The sequence below is a fragment of the Kogia breviceps genome, chromosome 7, assembly GCF_026419965.1.
Source record: "Kogia breviceps isolate mKogBre1 chromosome 7, mKogBre1 haplotype 1, whole genome shotgun sequence".
Taxonomy (NCBI): Eukaryota; Metazoa; Chordata; class Mammalia; order Artiodactyla; family Physeteridae; genus Kogia; species Kogia breviceps.
This window is the reverse complement of record NC_081316.1, coordinates 25,073,374-25,087,025: the sequence shown is the minus strand read 5'-3', so window position 1 is coordinate 25,087,025 and position 13,652 is coordinate 25,073,374. Positions and strand designations below refer to the sequence as shown.

The window sequence follows — 13,652 nt, the reverse complement described above, 5'->3', positions numbered from 1 at the left end:
CGCTCTAGAGCCCACAAGCCACAACTATGGAGCCGGCGTGCTGTAACTACTGAAGCCCGTGTGCCTAGAGCCCGTGCTCTGCAACAAGAGAAGCCACTGCAATGAGAAGCCCACGCACCGCAACAAAGAGTAGCCCCCGCTTGCCGCAACTAGAGAAAGCCCATGTGCAGCAACAAAGACCCAACACAGCTAAAAATAAATAAAATAAAATTAATTTATAAAAAACTAATTAAAAAAAAAAAGGAGAGGCGTTGAGGACACAATCTTTAAGACACTGGTAATAAAAAGAGTCACATATTCTAGTTCAGAGATAAGGATAATCTAAATGTTTAAATGTAGCAAGAGACTAAAACATAAAACTCCGAAGATGGATCTTAAGCATTTAGCCCAGACAAAATGGCAGTCACAAGGGAAAGGTTTTACACCAATGGACGAAATGACAGAAAAAGAATTACAGCTTTAATAAAATTCTTTAATATCCAGGAAAAATTCCTTAAAAAGACACGTAGAATATGAATCTATTTGTGGCAATTAATTAAAACAACTTCAATTTAAACTGAATTCTACATATGCTTAGGACCAACAACAAAAGCACATAGCTTAAATAATATTATTTTCCTGAAGTACACATATAAAACATGAAGAATCTAAGGTCTCAGAAACTTATGATAATCATAATTTTTTAAAAAGCCAAATGTCAATGGTAATCAGAGGCTAGAGATGATTGAAATCAAAAAACAATAAAATCTGTGCTACTAAGTTTAACATTTCTCCTGAAATTTCAAAAAGATGACCAATATGAAATTTATTTTCTCTTTCTGCCATATACCCTGTAACCCTACAGAATATGATAATGAATAATTATCCAGCTAAAAAAATAAAGCAGTTAAGAAGGAAAAGCAAGAAACCCGTGTGATCTACAGAATGGAAATTCAATCCCTGAATAATTGAGTTTGCTATAATTTTAGAAAAGTTCATGTTTCAGGTACTAAACTGATAAAATAATGACCTTTATACATTATATTTATGAAGCAAAATATCGTAGTTAGGAGAAGAATGCAGAATCTATGATATCTTTCACACTGAAACACAGCTATTAAAAAGATGCAGTCTTATCCACTAACTACATCATGCATTTGCCAAGCTATGTATCACATATATACTCTCCAAAATGTTTTAGAAGCAACTGATGTATAAACACAAATCTTGGGACACATACCAACTACTCCAGGTCCTTGAACTTCTTCCACATCACCTTTAGCGTTTGTTATTCTCCAGTAGCGACTGTCTAACTGACACGCCTTCTCAGGAAGTGCATCTTTTGACATTTCAATCCTGGAGAAGAGAATGGAGTGGTAGAGACATGTTGGTTTTTTCTGTTTAAGAGCTACAGTATTTTGAGCTAAGCCAGTAAAAGGAATTTCCAAATGAAATTAAGAAACCCAAACCAAAGTCTGTGTAAATCATCTATTCCTGTAAGTTTGCAAAGATACTGGCCTAATTAGCTGGACTCCCCCACAGAAATGTTTTCATTCAATTTACACACTTGACTTTCATTTAGGATTAACAATAGAAAGGGCAACATAAAAATTTACAAACACAGTGGTGACAACAATCTTTTGCTGTTCAAATAAAGACCAATGGGGGAAACACTTTCTAGAATACGGTGCCACGAAAAACTTCTGTTCTAAAAAATGGAGTCTTTTTTTTCACTACAAGGCTATACAGCTCTTTTCTCCATTAGCTTCTAGAAAGCTCAGAGTAAAATGTCACTATTTCGTGCATCTACTATTCAGTTACTGGGGTTAAACCTTGACTCTGTTTTCCAATACTATTATTTCCCTCCTTTTTCTGAGACTCTGCTGACTCTTATTTTCATTTAGAATACCGTATAAGCACGTGTAGGTATTACTATTTTAAGCATATCTCAATCCTAGGCAGGATTAAATTAAACAATTAAAACGACATTCATCTGAATATGTGTAACTGGACATATCAAAGGCTTCATACAATACCAAAATCCTAGAATGCTTTCTGGTTAAGTATACATTATTATTATTTCTAGTATGTATATATCCATGTATATGTATTTTTAAAAAATATATATCATAAAGTATTTAAAAATACATCTAAAAACAAAGCATTCTTAATCCCTTAGGGCAATGAGTTGTCTTTACCTCACAGTACAGAGTACTTCTAATTAAAGTGTATTTAATATCTGTTTTTTACTTAACCAAATCCAGGGCTTGCTCAGCATTGTGTCTAATATACAGGCTGTACTCCTAAATATTTATTACACTTTTAATTAAATATAGACAGGCAAGATAAAACTGAAGTGCATGGTTTTATCTTGGGCGATTTCATAGCTTTCGGAACGCATTATAACTCTAATACTGACCTTTCATTATGATTACAGCTTAGCGGTCCACCTCTCAAAGTACCTGGCACAAAGGCTGATACAAACTCAAGGTGCTTTACAAACACTATATTGTAGAAAATTTGTTTGTTATCCACCTACCTCCACACTTTAGCAAGAAGCTGCCTTTCAGAATGTGTTTTTATATCATGTCAAATGGGGTGATAACAACACATCCATAACGTATATCCCAAAAGGCAACTCCATTTAAAATTCTCACCTGATTCGGTATGTGAAGAAATAGTGGGGTGGATGTACAGAGCTAAGTTCTGGCAGAAACGATGTGGAAACTGAAACTGTAATATCCCCAGTCGTTGCTACACATTCTGCATCATGAACATATCTAGGTAATTTAAAAAAATTAAACATTTTTTAATCAACAAACGTCAATTCTGTAAGATAAAAGATTTAAAGATACAATGCTAAATAGTTTATTTTACTTTACAATAAAAACAAATTTAAATCATATTTGGCACCTTAAAGGTATAGTTATTAAGCTTAAAAGAACAAACAAACTAGAAAACCTTGAAGACTCTGAATCAATAATGATAGCAGTCAAGGTTCAACAACCAGTGGTTCAAATAATGGATCAGTAACTAACTTGGAAACTAAAAAGAGCTTATCTCAGTCTTTAGAGCTAAGGAAACTTTTGGAACGTCTGAAAACCCAGCTATGCCCTATACACAGTGACTCTGACAATAAAAATGTGTTAGTATTGTTATTCTAGAGGCCTCTAATGTATAATTAACGTATCATTTCTGCCAACTGGGCTACTGTGAACCAACCTCTAGTACCATCTATAATACCTGAATGTTCCATTTAGAGATAATGACTAATATTTTCCAGCAGCTAATAGTTACTGACTTGCTATTCACAGTAAATCTGTTACTGGCAACAGCCTCCCACTCCACTGCCAAAAAAAACCCCAACTATGTAACTACTATAAAGCCACAGCTTCTAAATCAAAATCAGTTTTTTCTCTTGATTCTTCAAGATGAAAAAAATACTGGCTGTTCAACTGTTTTGGCTTTAAAGTGAGAATAAAATAGTGAGATTTAACATGAGAGGTTCTGTTATTAACCTTCATGGGAAACTTTATCTCATGATCTGTAACTGATGTTTTTTTCTGATTTATAATCATTCCAATCCAAAAAGCCCCAAGTGAAATACCTGAAAATTTGGTCTCTGATGATAGGGAAGCCACCTGATACAACATTGTTGACATAAGAAGTAAACCAGTCAGTAAAAGTAGCACCTGTAAAAAAGGAAGGGAAAAAAAAAAGGACAAATAGTTTTTTTTCTAATTTATACAGAAAACAAAGGGAAAAATGACAATTTCTCTATGCTTAATAGTGATACGTAGTGATATCAAAACTAGAAACATTTATATATACCATTCTACTAATCCTTTATTAGGTAAATTTCTATCCTCAGCTCTATCAATCTTATTCCAAACTACCTTGCTAGGGAATCCTCCGACTACGTTCAAACTACATTTTACACTTAAAACTAAATAGTTGACTTTTCAACTTTAAGTTGTTCTGGTACAAGAATGAAAAGCCTTCTGTCTATAATTTCTGGAACATATAGAACAAAGGAGCTATAGCTATGTCTAGGAAGAAACTACAGAAAAAGTATCAGCATCTATCCTCAGATGATCAGGGTACATGCCTGGTCCAGGCACATCCGGACTCATGCACAAAATTCTGGCAGAAGCCAGGCTCAGTCTGGACATCTAATAAGGGTATAGCACTGTGGAGTTCTGGGCATCAGGCCAATCCCAAAGTAGCCCAGTTGCATTACTACAGATTCAAATGTACAGCGGTCCTCCATATTCTCAGTGACCAGCTCAACGCAGAGAAGAATGACTGGGATAGTCCATTCCAGACCATATATCCATGACCTAGTGATTGGATCAATAACAAGTATTTACATGAATTATGTTGTCTCTTGTAGGTAATACAACATAACTTTCTCAGACCCCCATCATTTACTGTTAATACAGCTCAGTGCCTAGCACATACTAGTCCCTTAATCAATGTTGTTCAATGAATTTCTTCATAATCTTGTTTCTATTAACCCAGTTCCGGCACTCTGCCACACTGGAAGTCAGATGCTAAATTTATAGTATGTATTTACTTATAATTCTATTTAGGGAATGATTGAAGATACAATTTAAGCTTGAGTCTGAGAGTATGCAGCTTTAAAATTTTAAAGGTATCAACTGACAGAAGGTAAACTACAATAGTTTACTCTTTTTTCTATGCCTATTAATGGTCCACTCTGACCCTTTATTTATTAAATGCTACTTTATTCAAATGATCATTGATCATCTTCTATCCACTTTGAGCTAGATATTAAGGGGCCACATGAATGTTTTTAAATTCATAGAAGGTACAATTTTCTGTTTTGAGACCTAGCAGTTTCCCTGCAGAGTTTAAAAACTCATTTTGTAAATTTCATGAACTAAAATGTTATGTAAGAAAAAAGAAATTTCTTATGATTTACATTAAAAAAGAAATTGGCATGGTGTATTTTAATGTGCCTTAATTTATTACAACACATACCAAAGTGTGTTCTTTAAAATAAGGATAAAATTTTCCATGCAGCCTTCACCACTAAACTTATCTGCACATAGATTCCAGTTTTCTTAAAATGTATTAATAATGCACTGAATATCAGGAGATTCCATCTTATGTTTTACCAAAAATTCCAAGAAAGTCAAACTTAGTTGAATTAAGATGTAATTTATATGTTCTACAGTAGTTTACCTTTTAAAGTAAGCCCATATCTTGCAGTTCCTTTGAGAGTATTGGGGTTTTATCAAGGTAGTGTAAAGGTAGATCAGATACTTTCTCATCTTTCCTCCCAGCACTAACTTCCCACCTCATTTCTTCCAGTGCATCTCAAATCTTTTGCTCTACTCTCTCATTCTAGGAGAAACCCCAACTCCCAGAAGAGTATTCTCAGACCTTAGTACTCTGCTGCAGTGGTGGGGTCTTCCACACCACGTCAGACCAGCACCTAACTAAGACTAAGAAACTCCCAGAGCCTAGCCGGCAGCTTACCTTAGAGCTCAGGCAGCCTTTAATTTATAAACTGAGCAGCACCACTGGACTAGAGCCAGGACGATCATGTTCTCAGAGTATGTGCCACCCAGAGACGCCAAAGAGGGCAACGAGCAAGGGTGTAACCCCCAGAGGGTGCTGAACTTAGATACCATAGGCCACAGGAATCAGGGTTAGCTGAAGCCTAGGAACCAAGCTTAAAAGTGTTTTGTAACTGACTGCGTAGGGGTGAGAACTTCTTGATATTGTGAAATATGCCACAAACCTAGAATATGCCATAGTTTGAACACACAGAGACTTGTACTCTGTTCAAGGTTCCATTTAGGAGATACAATTAAATACAGATGCCTTGGCCTGCAAGATCCTTTTACTATTAATATATAATGATGTTTAATATGTTACAGAAATGCCTTTAAAAAGCAGAATGGATAGTTAGGAAGCTTCTCTTTTTCTCCTACGTGAGCAAAATCTAAGCAAAACAAGAATGGATGAACAGCAAAGGGGTGAGCTGCTCTTGAATACAAATTGAATTGTTCTCAAAATCCTATGAGAAATACGCTTTTAAGGCCAAGAAAAACCAGTGTGCCAAGCAGTTTATAAGGCCCAGTTTATACTGGTCTCTGAAGACTGCTGGTCTGAGGTCTCTGGTGTGACATCAGTATTTTACTATAGCACTGGCACCAGAAGAGAAAAAGTATAGTTATTTCATGTATCTGTATCTCTAATTATGTATTAATATGATCGATGGAAAATGCATGTGTGTGTAAGGGAGCTATATACACATTCCTAGCAATTCTATACATTTCACTGTTCTACAGCAGAATCCTAAGAGCACAAGGTTGTATATGGCATGGCTTTTTTCCAAATGGAAACCCAAGTCAAATAAAGTATAAGGGCTATTCTAATGAGAACCTAGTTATAGTACTTTATAAACCAGCAAGCTTTAAGAAATACAAATATAAAATTGCCAGTTGATCAAGTAACAGAAAAGTTTTTACCAACTTAATTTTTTTTGACCAGAAAGAAGAGATTTTTCTCTTACCTATGATAAACATGTCAATAGCTGCTGGATTCCGAGCCATTTGGTCCTAGGTGAGAAAAAGAATATTGTAATCAAGGAAAATACATTTTTACTTAATTCCCCATTGTTCACTATCTGTATCCTTCCCTGGGGACAAGACAAAACAGATAAAAATAACTTAAGGGCTTCCCTGGTGGTGCAGTGGTTGAGAATCTGCCTGCCGACACAGGGAACACGGGTCCGTGCCCCGGTCCAGGAAGATCCCACATACCGCGGAGCGGCTGGGCCCGTGAGCCATGGCCGCTGAGCCTTTGTGTCTGGAGCCTGTGCTCCGCAACGGGAGAGGCCACAACAGTGAGAGGCCCGTGTACCACACACACACACAAAATAATAATTTAAGTGCTCTAACCAATACTCAGACATTCCTCACACCTTTCAGTTTCTGCTCTTATGATTTCTATATTTAGGCTCTTCCTATTAGTTACAATGAACTAATAAATTATCCTTCAAGAAAACAATTAGGACATTATAACCGTGAGAAGACACATGGCCTATGAACCCAGAAGACAGGGCTTTGAATTCAGTCAAGGGACCTGAACAGTTCTAGATTAGTCTCTTCTCTCAGTAAATGGAGAGACCAAGTCATCATCCTACAACCTTACAGAGCTATCAAGTCAAAAATGAGAAATAAGATGTGAAAATGCTTAGAAAAAAAATTAAAAGCTATGCAAGCTTTCTAAATAATTTAAATGTTATATGGAGTCACATGTCTCAGATAACTATGAAATTTGTTTAAAAATAAATTTATTTATTTTTGGCTGCATTGGGTCTTTGTTGCTGCACGCGGGCTTTCTCTAGTTGTGGCAAGCAGGGGCTACTCTTCATTGCTGTGCAGAGGCTTCTCATTGCGGTGGCTTCTCTTGTTGCAGAGCACAGGCTCTAGGCACGCAGGCTTCAGTAGTTGTGGCACGCGGGATCAGTAGTTGTGGCTCATGGGCTTAGCTGCTCCACGGCATGTGGGATCTTCCCAGACCAGGGTCGAACCCGTGTCTCCTGCATTGGCAGGCGGATTCTTAACCACCGTGCCACCAGGGAAACCCCTGAAAAATATTTTCTATTTAAGTTCACATCTAGGCAAAAATGAAAGCAGAAGGTCTGCAACTGAGGAATGACTGAGAACTGAAGAAATAAGAATGAAACCAAATGCTATATTTTCTGTGCTTACATTAAAATCATAACAAAATCCTCTTAAAAACGATCTACCTTTTTTAACAACTCAAATACCTACTGAAGAAAGAGTTTAGAAAGTTTCTATTGCACCCAGAACTTGAATCCAAAGTGAATGATGATGGATGATGTCCAAAAGCTAAAGTTAGAAATTTATATTACAATTAATCACTTCAACAAAAAGCTCATTTTTCTTTTTTTAATAATAGCTTTATTGGAGTATAATTGCTTTACAATGGTGTGTTTCTGCTGTATAACAAAGGGAATCAGCTATTTGTATACATATATCCCCATATCCCCTCCCTCTTGCATCTCTCATTAGTTTTTCTTAAACTTAAAATGTCCTAATACAAATCACAGCTTCCCTCCGTATGCACAATAGCTTGCATTGTTTGTCCATTGGTGAAATTTTCTTTTAGCATTCCATGCCATTATATCAGAATATTAGCCCTCTAGTTAGATCCATCTATAATCAAATTGCATAATGCTCTATACCCATTCTACAACCCTGAAAATTCCTAATACACATTTTATACACCCAGAACACATCTTAAAGCCACATTTAAACATGCTTCCTACTTACCGGACATTGGTAGAAGACTTCATTTTTGTTTCGGCCCTCCGCAGCTTCCACTGCTATGTACTGACTCAAACCAGTATGTATGCAAAAAGTTAAAGGTAGACAGTATTTCAGTCCCTGTCTCTGCTGGAAGCCTCCAGCAGCCGTGTCGACGTCTAGCAAATCCTCAGAACGATAGTGATTAGACAGCGCCATGCTTCCCAACAACCTGAGAAGACAGACTAAAAAATTTAGTCAACTGCAATCTTTTTGATGAATAATAATTTCACATTGACAACTTTATAAGAACGATTAACATGTCAATTCTAAACCAGGAATACCCCAAACACTACAATTTCTGCATATATTAAATTCAAACTCTTGAGTGGAAAGATTCTGATTTAAATTAAAAGCCTAAGTGTCTAAACTGTCTAAATGGCAACCTTTTACAAAGAAAAATAGTTTTATTGCTTTCAAAAATCTATCTTGCCATAATTTACCAGTGTTTTGCTATATATGTATGTATGACTAATTTAATGTTTAATGTTCTCTCTGATACCTTTATCCTGATACAACCTTTAGCTTACACTATCCTACCAGGCAATATAAATGGAAATCGGCTTAAGCCTTGTCCAAATTTTCATAAACTTGGGATGTATGGGGTCTAAACTCATACGTATGAGAACAACACAGGTGTAGGTCCTTGAGAGTCTCACCCTAAGTCTCACTGTTTGGGCTGTGGGTAGATAAAAATCCCTGTGTTGAAATCATGATCTGTTTGTCATGTCAATTATGAGCAACTCTTAGTATAGTTCTCTCCTGTTGGTTCTAGAAATACAACAATTTTTCCATTTTGTCAAGTTTCAGCTTGACAGGAAAACAGAATAGAAAAAAACCCCAGTGATTTAGGCTTATCTAGTCCTAACTGCCCAATATTTGACTTCTGAATACTACCTTGTAACCTCAGTATGATCACCTCCTAGATTCCCTGTACTCACTCAACTATGATCTGAAATGGTAACAGAGACTCATATGGTTCTTCACACACAAAGAGATACCAAGTTCTAATAAGAACAATGCAAAGTTCTCCCTAAATTCCTATCAGTATGTCACAAGTGCAGTGTCTCGGAAATACCTTAATTTCATGAGGGAACAAAGGGAGTAGAACCATTCGAAGCATATAGCTTTAAAAACTGTGAGTAAATTTTAGAGCTACTGCATGGTCTGCTTTTACCGAAAGGTTCCACAGTGAATACTTCACATCGTTTAGAAGTAAGTTTAAAATAGGCCATTCAATTATAGACTATGCTTGAATAGGACAAAACTAATATTTTCTTTAGTTAAGTGTATGTAGCTCTGAACAAATTACTTTTAACATGTATGATTCATAGAACTTATATCAAGCTCTCTAAAATACTTTACTTGGCCTGTAACAGGATAAACACTTCAAGGATTCAGAACAGGTTTAGTTAAATTTTAGTTAAATTATACTCATACACACATCTCCTCTGCTGTCCTGTAGGCCCACCCCAACCATCTTAACTGTAAAGATGTGTTGATAGAAACCATGTTTTTGAGACATTATCTATTTTGGTAAAATCAAATTCAAGCTATAGATCTTGTCTTATGGATTGTTATAAGGAACAGGAGGAAATTCTTATACTTTTTAATCTGTTAAGAGTAACTACAAATACAATTTGTTTACATTCTAGAAAATAACTTGTATCATTAAGAATAACTCAAACAGTGAACATCTCACCCAGGAACCACTAACTTCTGCCCATTGTGGATACGATATGAACATCGATAATCATCAGGAAGCTTGCAGCCAATCTGAGCTTCCACAGCATCTAGGTCTTCCTCTCGAGCACCCTCTGCAGATGCACAACAAAGCAAATTATCAAGAAACCATAAGCCTTAAATCTAAGAAGAAATGCAATCTATCTGCTAGCCAATGATACAATCTTAGAGCAAGTGAATTCTGTCCAAAATGTACTTGCTGAAATATAGGGAAATGAATTGAAAATTCGGAGAAACATTATACCACTTTAGATTAGCTCTGACTTTGAAGCACTGAGGAAGCAAATTGCTGTTTCCTCTTCATGGGGAAAACACTGGCACTAAGCAAAATATGGAATGACAGGCACCAGTGAAATCCACAATGGTTTTTTCACAGTACAATACAAACTTTAGAGCATATCTCATTTTTCTTAATCTAATATACTCAAATTCCTCTATTTAAAAATAACTCTCCAGAAGTTCTCTAAATGGATGTTGTTCAAGAGTCTTAACCTAGTCTCTTAATGGGAAATATAGGACATAGGTGTAGGTTCATGCTGTGAGGAGGCCATTACCTTGAATTTGATTTTCATGTTTATAAGCTTGCCATATATTCTAGCTTTAAAAAGCAGTAATTACAAATACTAAGAGAAGAGATTCACTCCCAGCAATGGCCCACCAGGTTGTTGGACCAAACGTTTTACTGAGAACTAGAAAAACTGAACAAGAAAATTGGTTTCAAGGCTTTTGGAGAACCTCAAAGACAGTGAGAAGTGGCAGGGTTGGGGTGGGGGAAGGTTGGTCCAGAAGAACAGGGAAACTGAGAGTTTAGCCAGGGCTTTGGAGACACCTTGTCTTTGACGCAATTGCCACTTCTGAAAGCAAACATGAGGCTGAGAGGCCAAGAAGTTGAGCAAAGCTTTCAGCAGTACCACAGGGTTGAGAGAATTTTCCAAAATTGATGAAAACATCAAACCATAGATTTAAGAAGCACTATAAACCCCATGGAGAATAATTACAAAGAAAATCATTATCTAGACATATTACTGGAAAACTGCTGAAAATCAAAGACAAAGAGAAATCTTAAAAGCAGCTAGAGAAGGGGAAAAGCCACAGTCATCTCCAGAAGAACAACAAGAGAGCTTCTTAACAGAACAATAGAAGCTGGAAGAATGGTATCTTCAAGTGCTGACTAGAATTCTATTTCCAGTGGATATATACTTCAAAAGTGAAGATGAAATAAATATATTTTTTGACAAAAAAAAATCTGAAAATATTCAGCAATAGCATTCCCTCATTAAAAACAAAATAAAACAAAACAAGACAAAACAAAAAGGAATTCTTCAGGCAGAAGAAAAATTATCCCAGAAGGAAGCATAAAGATTCAGGAAGAAATAAAGTGCAACCAGAAAAGGTAAATATGCAGATAAATCTAAAATAATATTGAACATGTAAAATAATAAAAATGTTTTCAAGGATATAAAATATGTTGAAAACTAAAATCACAAAACTATAATACAAAAAACAGGAGGGAGGTAATTGAAATTAAAGTATTCCAAGGTTCTTTCATTGTTCAGGAAGTGGTAAAAATACTAATTTACAATAGACTTTAAGTCAGAGACACATGTTTTAATCTCTAGGCTAATCACTAAAAAAAAGTTAGATAAATAAGAAAGGAAAGGGAGTATGGAATAAAAGATAATTAAGAAGAATGCATAAAAGGAATACCTGCTCAGGTGGCACCAATATAAAATAGAAACACGGTATATTTACACTCAAATGTATTAGTAATTACATTAAATATAAACAGACTAAATAATCTAATTAAAAACAGACTAACAGACCAGATGAAAAACAAAACACAATCATATACAAGAGGCATATCTTAAAGATGTAGATACGAAATGAAAGCTAAAATAGCTCTACTAAAATCATACAAAATAGACTTTAAGGCAAATAGCATTATTCGAGGTAATGGAGGACTTTTTGTAATGGCAAAAAGGTTAAGTTTACTACACAGGCATTTTAAGTTTAATTTTGTGCATCTAATAACACAGCTTCAAAATATATATTTTTTAATGACAGAATTAAAATGGAAAAAATATATATCTGTAATCATAATGGGTGATAGTATTAGTTTTCTACTGCTACAATATTAGCCACTTAAAAAACACTCATTTATTATTTCACAGTGTCTGTAGGTCAGAATTCTGGGCATGAATGAATTGGATCTTCTGCTCAGGTCCCACAAGGTTGAAATCATGGTGTTAACTGGGGCTGCTAGTGCACCTTATGCATCTTTTGCTTGGGGTTCTCTTCCAAACTCACTGGTTGTTGGCAGAACTCAGTTCTTTGCAGTTGCAGGATTGAGGCTCTCTACTCTTAGAAGCCACCTGCCATTCCTTATCACCTGGCCCTCTCCACAACGTGCCAGTTTGCTTATTCATGACCTGTAGGAGACACACTCAGGCTTTGAATCTCTTTGACTTCTGGAAGGTCCAGTTCCTTTTAAGGGCTCACCTGATTGGGTCAGGCCTGCTCAGGATAATTTCCTTTTTGATTAATGATTAATTCAAATGCAACTAATTTGGAACCCTCATTACATCTGTAAAACCCTTTTGCCATCTAATATGACCTAATCACAAGACAGAAATCAATTATATCCATTGCACAACTCACACTCAAGGGGAAGCTATCATTATATCAGGCACATACCACGGTGGGTGAGAATCTTGGGACCTATCTCAGAACTCTGCCTATCACAGTGAGAAATTTTAACATACCTCTCTCAGTAACTAACAGAACAAGGAGACCAAAAACCTCATTAAGAGTACAGAAGATATGAATAAGATCAACAGTTTTTGCCTAATCATATATATAGTACTAAATGGCAACAATGGCAGAATATACATTCTTTTCAAGTATATATGGAACATTTGCCAAGATAAATTATATGCTGGACCACAGAACAAATCACAATACATTTCAAATGACTGAACTCATACAGAGTACATTCTCTGATCATAGTGGAATAAAAATATAAATTACATTAAAAAGATTACTAAAAAGGCCCCCAATGTTTAGAAATCAAGCAGTACATTTCTATATAATCCATGGGTCAAAGAAGAAATCACAAAGTATTTTGAACTGCATGTTAATGAAAATACAGCATATTAAAACTTGTGGGATGAAGTTAAAGCTATGTTTAAAGGGAAGTTTATACCCCTAAATGCATTTGAAGAAAACAAGGAAGGCTGAAAAATCTATGATCTAAGTAATCATCTCAAGTCAGGAAAAAAATGACAGTAAAGTAAACTCAAAGAGAAGTAATCAGAGAAATTAATGAAATAAGAAATTAACATAGAGAGGACTGACAAAGGCAAAAGCCAGTTCTCTGAAAAGACTAATAAAACTGATTAGCTCCTACCTAGCAAAACTGATCCAGAATAACAGAGAGAAAGCACAAATAATATAAGAAATGGAAAGGTGAAATCACTAGAGATCCAACAAGCATTACGAAGAGGATAATTATGAAAAACTTTATGGCAATAAATTAGGAAATGTAGATGAAGTAGACAATTT

At 35.6% G+C, this 13,652-nt stretch overlaps 1 protein-coding gene across 1 annotated transcript in view; it reads right to left on the bottom strand.

Annotated features, from left to right (window-relative positions):
* Positions 1–13,652, bottom strand: part of FBXO3 (F-box protein 3) — a 33,440-nt gene that overhangs the window by 7,793 nt on the left and 11,995 nt on the right. The window contains exons 4-9 of the mRNA XM_059068116.2: positions 10,051–10,165; positions 8,316–8,520; positions 6,527–6,572; positions 3,587–3,671; positions 2,637–2,759; positions 1,220–1,335 (exon numbers count right to left, since the gene is read on the bottom strand). Coding sequence (XP_058924099.1) covers positions 1,220–1,335; positions 2,637–2,759; positions 3,587–3,671; positions 6,527–6,572; positions 8,316–8,520; positions 10,051–10,165 — 690 coding nt within the window. The remainder of the gene's footprint in view (positions 1–1,219; positions 1,336–2,636; positions 2,760–3,586; positions 3,672–6,526; positions 6,573–8,315; positions 8,521–10,050; positions 10,166–13,652) is intronic.